Here is a 9,297-nt window from a genome sequence, read left to right as displayed (position 1 = left end):
TACTAGAAGTGAGGGAAGACAATAGCCCAAGGGGTCAGGATCGAACCTGCATCTTTTACATCGCTAGGCGAAGTCGACCATTGCGTTATTGACGCTTCACCATTATGACTTAATCATAACCGAATAGAAAGGAGGCAAGAACACCAGCAACGTTTGATCGTTAATCAGATTCTCTGGGCCAAGTATGAACCAGCCATGCTATCACCAAACAAAGCAAAACGACGGGAAGTTATAGTTTTTAGAAACGTCTTTGATTTAATGCTCCAATATCTAGAATCTGTTGTTTCAACGTTATAATTTGAAACTACTTCGCTTCAGCTTTTCCCGCCATCATCACATTGCTACCATATTGAATAGATTTTTTATTTTGTATGTTTTACTATTACTACAACTTTTGCTCATATTTTATGACTATACTCAAACAAATAGAACTTGTATCATCCAATCCCTCTAATGGCATTCTAAGTTTTGAGGAATAAACGTTATAAACTCTAAATTACAAATTGTGTAGTTCAAATAAAACTAGAAAACTATTATGACATACATACATTCTGTGGTATGTATAATTCATGGTATAGTCAACGGTTTCCCATTATGAAATTTTTGCCATGCTTAAAAATAATAAGTAAAATAAAAAAATTAAAATTTTTCTAAGAACTTGAATAAAATATATGTTATTAATTTAAAGGAGGAAATTAAAAATGCCCAATAATGTATAAAGAATATATTTTGTAAGCTTACTACAATATACGTGTTTATAAACAGCTGTAATGAATACTTTAAGTATTCATCAGTAGCAAGTAATACGAATATATTAATTAGTGATATTAATAATAACAAAAAAAAAGATATATACAAACTTCTTAATCTAGAAATTATTGGTAATGGCATTAATAGAAAACATGGCAAGTTACCAGGATATAAAATGTAAAAATATAGTAATACATTTTTAGTTACAGATGAACTTAGATTTATGAACTATATATTATTTTTTAATAGAGAACCTTTATATTTTGTATTGAGAGAAAATAAGCCATTTCGGTTTAATTTTTACCTTACATATATCAACTCTAGTCCAACGTTTTATAGTGTTTAAAGGAGATAAAAAAATGTTTATAATGGAAATTTAAAATGGCACTCAAATGAGAATTTATTTTAAAATTGACACCAATACAAAAATACGCATAGTATTATAGATTAACACACTATCATCATCTTACACTTGTCGTCGAGACTAGTTACTTTTTAAAAATAATAAATTATAATTTTAAGCAAATCGGAATACAGTCTTTATAGCTTATATACCAAGCACAATATACACCATCTTAATCAATTATTTCGTTATTAAAATACTATGTACAATGCATCTAACCAATGCTGACTAAGAGTAAATAGAACACCGTAATACTTACAAAAATACATTTCGTCAAAAATAAATTAACAGAAAGGTTTTAAAAATAAATTTCAACTTACTAACTTTTTAAAATTGATTGTTTTTCTCCTAGATTTATGATTTTTTTTGATAGGAGTTTATAATAACCGGAGTTTAGATATTGTATGAACGAATTTGTATTACTTCTGTGGATTTCTAAGAACTAAAGCAACTTGACCAGCTGGCAATGCTTTCAACGCAGCCCATGCTTGGGTTCGTGTGAATCCTTCCATAGATTGTCCACCAGCGGATAGTAGTTCTGCACCAACTACAATGCGACCACTTTGTGCAGCAGCACCACCTGAAATATATTTTAGATATAGTAAATACTCCAGCTAATAAATTAATACATTCAAATACAGAGAAGAATACATGATATCAATGTGAAGTTTCGTTTAGAATTGTCTTTCGGCTTTTCTTTCACTAGAGTAAGAACTGTACGAAATTGTTATTTATGTACATAAACACCACAAATAAAAAAATATTACCTGCGAAAAGTTTCTTAATAGTTAACGGTCGATCACCCTGAGGGGAATCTCGACCTCCGTCTAAGCCAAAACCTAAGCCAGCACCTCCACCAGCTTTTTCTAACAACACAGTAACTATCGAACAATCTGATTTGTCCTTTGAAGTCTTGACTTCATCAATTTGATGTCCTTTCGACTCCGCTGAAAAATTAAAAGTAGATTAGCAAAAAACTATGTTTCTTTTCATTTATATCAATTTAAACAACATTGTTTATTGAAAAAAGATTTTTATAACTCCATACCATGTTCAGAGCCGCATTTTGTATTGCCTTTATTTTCTTTGACTTCATTTTCTATTTCAATAACAACTTCACAACGCTGCTCCTAAATAATTCCAAATGTTAGACTAAGTATATATTAACTTTAAATTAGCTCAATAAAACTCGGATATTATATTAAAAAATAGAATATTTCATTAAAATATTTACAAATATATAAGAGAATTATAATAATGTCTTACTTTAAGAATTGAAACAGATTGTGCATGCGTTAATCCTGACATTGAGTGGTTGTTGATGCTAATTACTTTGGAACCTCTTTTTATTCCTGCTTTGGCTGCAATACCATCCTCCAAAACGCGATGAACCTAAATAAATAAATGAGATAAAAATTTGTTCCATTATTTCAAATAATTAAAATTAGAATTTTCTAATAACAAAATTTAAAAAAAAATCTTACAGTGACATCTTTAGCTTCACAGTCAACGCCTCCAGCTAATATTAGGCCTACACCTGAGCCAGTACCTTTCTTTAGTTGAAATATTTCTGTTGAAGCTGTCGGAAGCTGTAAACAGTGCGTGTTGTTTTTAGGAGATTTCTTTACATCTCTATTGGTATCAACCATAGACTTAATATTGTTAGAAACTTTGACTATCTCCCTTTTACTTTCAATTGATGAAATACCATTGTTTTTCTCCTTCAGTCTTTCAGAATTAATATCTTTATTTATGTTATTACCATTGAAACTATTCTTTTTATGTAATGTTGCACTTTTAACTCTTTCTTGATTTTCTAAGTATTTAATGGGAACATCTTTTAGTTTCTCATCTTTTATAAGCGTAGATGTCTTTTCTATCTTTTCTATTTCTTGATGGACATCATTATTTTTAACTTTATTTGATGTACTAGAGTTGCGTTTTAGTCTAGGGTTTTTATAATCTGGTTTTCGTTGTCGAATATTCATTTCAGCATCTGAATCAGAATCGGTATCGACAACTATTTTACTACGTCGTCTGTTTTCACCTTTAGCCGCTATTGCACTCACTGCTGGTGTGAGCGTAGAAAGGCGATCAGACGCTTTTTGTATTGGACTGGGAGATCTGTTGTAAGACTCATGTGAGAATTTAGTTTCTACAACCGGTGACTCTAGTTTAACATCTCTACCGCTTCTGCATTTCGCCGAAGCGACGATATTTCTCCTGTTAATATTGTCAACATTGTATATTTTTGAAACTTTCCTCTTATCTGAGTCAGCCACAGAACTCTCTAATGAACTGCAACTTGCTTGAGATCCTGATGTCGCTGCGGAGCCCGCAGAAGAACTAAGTGAAATGTTCGTATCCGAAGATACAGATCGAAAAACACTCCTTTTAACATATTGCTCGCAATTCTTGTCAGCAGTAATAGATTTGTTTGGTATTTCAGACTTAATACGAGAGTAGGAATTGTAATGTGAAATTCTAGGAGATAGTCTGGAGTTGTCTGATTCTATATTGTTGTCAATAATATGCATAGGCGAAGAAGCCGATGAGCGATAGCTAGATTGTGTTGAACTCATAGCAGAATCATTATCGCTGTCTACTATATCGGTCGTTGTACATATTTTAATTTCAACGTTCTTAAAATCTTGTATATTGCTATTAAAATGTCTTTTATGTAAATCGCGATTAAACACTGGAGCACATTTTGCCGAAGAATTCTTTGAAAACTCAAATAAGCTTTTGATGGGCTTAGTGGGAATGGGATTACTGTAATTGTTAACTCTGGATAGTGTTTCAATTTTTTCTATAAATTTGCGTTCTGGAGTAGATTCCTTTGACAATGAAGATGGAGTATAAACTTGTAAAGATTTGCGCTTGAAGGCTGGAGAGTATTTAGGTATGTTATTTGGTAAAAAGTTTGTTTTCCATTTGTTATCTGTAAACGCACTGGAATTGCTAACTTTACTATCTTTTTTAACTACTTTGTTTAATGAATTATGAAGAAATGTTTTAGATACTGGGTCCTGAACTTTAATTTCTGGCAAATCAACAATGGGAGCTTGAACCTCAGGAATAACTAGACCTCTCAGCTTTGACATGGATTTTTTCCTCTGCTCTATTAAATATTCTAGATTAGATTTATGTGTTGACATATTTTTATTGCTATTATCGTCACTAACACTTCGCATATGATATGTCGGTCGTGTAAAAGAAGTATCGGAGGGCAATGTTGTGGTACTTCCATAAAATAATGGTTTATTCTTTATTTCGGTTTGGTTAAATCTATTATTTCTGATCTCAGAATTTGTGTTTTCTAAAGCTCCAAGAACTTCAGGTCTATCAGAGTTTCGCTGAAATGAACGAGGCGTTTCATCTAAGTTATCTTGAGATTTCGTTAAACGCCTATCTAAAGATGATACTTCAGTGTAACTACTAATATAAGGAGTTGAATTCTTTCTTAGAGTTGAATGTGATCTAACTGGAAGGGTGCCACATTTATCCAGACGATCTGAAGAAGACGCAATATCAACAGAAAACATAGCAATTTTGTCCTTAACACTTGCTTCACTTCTGGCATCTTGAGTTCTCGATGAGTATGAATACCGAGAACGATTAGTAGACCAGCCGGATGAAATTCGGGGTGGTAATCTTGTGGGTAAGTCAGGAGTTTTTTCAATAGCATCCGATGGTGTCTCGACTCCATCAGGAGGTTGTCGCGGACAGGATGGCATTGGTGTCTCATCATTTGAAAGACTCTTATCTTCAGCATCACTTTTATTGACACGATCTGAAAATAAAATGAAATTTGTTATTTATTTTTAAAATAAAATTTATTACATTCTTTGTTACTTAATAAGGTTTATTCTACTCAACATATAATTCAAAATACATATATATATAATATAAATATATACGTATAGATGAATGTTTTTAGTATTATATTATGCTAATTAATAGCAGACGGATGTATTACTTAGGAGTAGCAAACTTCTACCAATAGACTTAAAAAACATGAGGGATTAAGCGTAAATAAGATTATATTAAGCTAATTTAAATCACGTTTATTTAATTATCGAAAACCTGACAGTAACTTATTTAACATTCATTTTCGGTAAGGAATAAATATAAAATTAAACCTAAATAAGTATCAAATGTTTTTTTTATTTGAAATTATTAAAGTTGAAATGGTTATAAAATTACGAAACCTTATTATTCGAATTATATAAAAGTTATACTTTGGTTCCAAATTACAAATTCGATCGAGACTATTTCTTTTTTTTTAAGTAAACTTTTTATTTCCCGTTTTGATGTTCAACTTCGTTTCGCTGGTCTAAGCAAAACTACACATACATACATACATTCACACATACATTTACAGTTCATATATGTACATAGCACTTATATACTACTTATATAAATATAATAGGTATTGCAATCCGTTAAAACATGCTGTGTGGGACCCCAAGCTGTTATATCCTTAGTTTATTTATTACACTGTCTTTCTAAGCAGTTGTACTTTAATATAAAACGTGACTGACTCGTTGGTCTAGTGGCTACATATAAAGTCACAGCCACCTGGAGGTCGTGGATTTAAATCCCAGATCAGACCAAAAAAAAGTTATTGAGCTTTTCTGTAGAAAATTCTCAGTAGCAGCCTGTAGTCTGGAAGTTGGAAGTGTATACACTCCCGTGCCTCGGAAAGCACGTATTCGAATTATGAGAGTTAAAGGTAGAGTGCTGCGCACACACTTGTGCACTATAAAATGTCCTTCGCAGTTAGCTAATCTCTCTTGAAATTTGACCAAATTAAGAAATATATACGTACATACATAATAATAAACACAATCAAATACTAAAGAAAGTTAAATGACACAAGATAACTAAGAACGAATATATACAGTAAAATATAGTAATAAATATTATCCTCAAATTCGTAATGGCTTGTTTCAAATTTCTAAATACCTTCTTCTTCAATTGAGTGCAATAAACGAGAATGTCGAATTTTGATAAGGCTATAAATTTTCGTGTCCGTTACGAGAACTCTTTGTTTATACATCACAATTTCAATAATAAACTTAAAGAAACACACGACAAGATAATCGAGTTGAAACTGCAAATTAAAAATATTAATTTCTGTAAATATATTGAAAAAATGTGTATTCACGATCAACTTTATACAGTCATGGCACGCTTCAGCTTATTTGCACAACTGTGTAGACCACTGAAAACTTGCTGTGTTATCCGATTGGTGTTTTAGTGTCCTTCTCAAAAGTATATATTTTATTCGGGACAGCATTGAAGCTATTTACCTACCTAGTTATAAGCAAATGAAGACTGCATGTTAACTAATATAAGTAAGTCAAAGTCTAAAACTAAAACGCGTTTTTGTTATAGGTATGTTTGTATGAGTACGCTAAAATCATAAATTATTTGCGGAGCGGATTTTCTCCAATAGACTGACTAATTTATAAGAAAATTTAAGGTAGGTGTGTATATGTGAATATTTAATACAAATTAGCTAAGGTAAAATTATTTGCCAATTAAGTCGAAAAAATTCCGACTGGCAGATTCGATGACGTATGTTGTATTACTCGATAAAGTTGTATGAAATAGTGTATGGTGGTATAGTTCTAAAGAAAAGTATGTTATTCTTTTTATCTACTATGTAAGTACTTGTGTTATCTGTGAAAAATTAGAACCAGGTGCTTCTTTTTGATAATTTAATTTTTTTTTTAAATTTTAAGTATGGAATATGTTGCAAATGGACATTGCCATTTCATTATGTAAAAATATGACTGATCTAGAGTTTTAATCTCTTAAAACAACAACGCCTTCAAAAGGTTTAAATACAATGAATGATTCCGATCGGTTCTGTTAATAGAATGAAGGGTCTTTTAATTCTGACTTTTTAATAAAGCGACATGGAAGACAATTTTAATTTAAGTAATACTAATATTTTAAAAAATACATTTTTACCATCGCGTTTTAGGGTAGTTTATTTCCGTAAGTCTATTGATTTGAATGCTATAAATTATCCCAATCTCTTTATTTTTTATATTGAATAGGAAGGCGGACGAGCATATGGGCCATCTGATGGTAAGTGGTCACCAACGCCCATAGACATTGGCATTGTAAGAAATGTTAACCATCGCTTACATCACCAATGCGCCACCAACCGTGGGAACTAAGATGTTATGTCCCTTGTGCCTGTAATTACACTGATTAAGATGCGATTTAATATAAACACCTGAAATGATTACCAAAAACAAAACTATTTTTCTAATTCGTTCAGCTCAATTCATTATCATGATTAAAATATTAGCCCTATAATTTTAAACCTATCGAAATATTGTAATTTATGAAATGTTCTGAATCACCTTCATACTTCCTAAATAATAAACTCCTTTGAAGGACATCGCCTTAAAGTATATATTCAAATTTTATTAATCAAATTATACTTTAAACAATTAGGCTCTTAACACAATCAAATAATATTTGATCTTCCTTTTAAAAGTTAAATGTGAAGCTACCGCCGGGTTCGGGATATGGATCCTACAGGAAGAAACTACAAGAAACTGACAGGTTTTCAATTGGTATATCTATATTATAATTTATATATAGTTTTATACTTGTTTTGTTTTTATAGTACCTCTATTTGTGTTTTTTTACAAACGTCATTTCAAAGTGTAGAACGCTGGTTTAACGAATTTTCAGAGGTTTAAGAGTGAAAATATTTGCTTACTAACTAAGCTGCTCCTGAAATTTTCCAAATAATAATAATTTAATTGTTTTTTTTTAAATTAATTTTAATTTAATTTGATAATAATTTGTCACCTAAAGACAAATGCTTTCAATTATATAGTAGTGTGTATATATATGTATACATTGCGAAAGGAATCATCGTTTGTAAAGAAAAATTAATAATAATCTATCCAATTAAATATAACCTTTAAATACTATATCGTTTCCTTAATTCTGCAAATAAGTTTATATATGAATCTAAATATAAAAAAAAAACATGAGTGTAAGACAAAATATAATAAAATAGTTTTAAATGTCTAATGATTAAATGAATTATAGTCTAATAAAAACATATTTCTTTTTCATTATTAATAAATCATCTAAACTGATTTCTAAATGTTAGAATAGCTAATTATATAAAAAAAAATCTCCAAAACATTATCTTACAAAATTAAATTTTAAATTATTGATTTACTCTAAATAAAGTAATTTACGCAATTTAGCGAATAAAAATACATTTGATTATTTACGGACCGATGAGTGAGATAGAGCGTCTGGGCAGCTTCCGTGTGTCCAGCATCGTGAAATATTTTTGATCAGTTCCCATGTTTAACATCATGTGTACAAATCCAAAACACTACACTTCCATTTATGAAACCAGTTTTGGGCAACTGCTCATTCATAATACGTTTACTTTCATCGTTTAAAACAAAAAAAATTAAAACATTTTCACCAAATTCGTTACGAGAACAAAAGGCTAACCACTTGAGTAAGCGAATTGATGTAACAAATTGACATGAATGAGGTTTGAGTTAAGAATGCGGAACATTGGTATTAAAGACCGAAATAACAGTTATTTAACATAGGACGGTGCGTGTGCTGTGTGCAACCACGGCGCCGGAGCAGCGTGCGAACTCTTAAGCAGCGAGCGGCGTGCGCGGAGCCGCCGCGGCGGGGCGCGATGCACTGAATCGCTTCGGACTTGCAGAATTTTGCAGCGTCGCCGCCCTTGACGGGGGCGTTGCTCCGAGGCAGGGACGGACAACGAGCTGCGCACGCGACTTCCCCGCATCCCTCAACCCGTCAAACGCCTTGCAGACCCCTTTGTAGATCTGGATTTTACCCAAGTATATCTATGTCTTATTGTTATAACAATATAAAGAGCCCAAATATTTTAAAATAAATAATAATTAAGTAATTTCAATTCACATAGAAAACTATTTAATACAATTTAAAAACACTTTCGCTAAGTTAGATAAAATAAAGTTGTCAGCTTACATCAAATCAATAATTTATTAATTTATTTAAATTTGATTAGTTACTATAAAATAAGTAAAAGCACAAAACATTCCAATGGAAAGATAACGCAATTAACTGTTCCGATTCCATTATCAATC

The 9,297-nt window shown here is 31.3% G+C and overlaps 1 protein-coding gene across 2 annotated transcripts in view; it reads right to left on the bottom strand.

The window, feature by feature from the left end:
* Positions 1-725: 725 nt before the first annotated feature.
* Positions 726-9,297, bottom strand: part of LOC126769402 (uncharacterized) — a 36,136-nt gene continuing 27,564 nt past the window's right edge. The window contains exons 5-9 of one of the 2 annotated variants that reach the window (XM_050488291.1): positions 2,638-4,946; positions 2,420-2,545; positions 2,202-2,283; positions 1,921-2,100; positions 726-1,733 (exon numbers count right to left, since the gene is read on the bottom strand). In XM_050488291.1, the coding sequence (XP_050344248.1) occupies positions 1,573-1,733; positions 1,921-2,100; positions 2,202-2,283; positions 2,420-2,545; positions 2,638-4,946 (2,858 nt within the window). In that variant the 3' untranslated portion in view covers positions 726-1,572. The remainder of the gene's footprint in view (positions 1,734-1,920; positions 2,101-2,201; positions 2,284-2,419; positions 2,546-2,637; positions 4,947-9,297) is intronic. The other variant, XM_050488200.1, reaches the window with a different exon arrangement.

Source organism: Nymphalis io, chromosome 1 (genome assembly GCF_905147045.1).
Source record: "Nymphalis io chromosome 1, ilAglIoxx1.1, whole genome shotgun sequence".
Lineage (NCBI taxonomy): Eukaryota > Metazoa > Arthropoda > Insecta > Lepidoptera > Nymphalidae > Nymphalis > Nymphalis io.
Note: the sequence above shows the minus strand (reverse complement) of the source record. Positions and strands in the feature narration are given on the sequence as shown.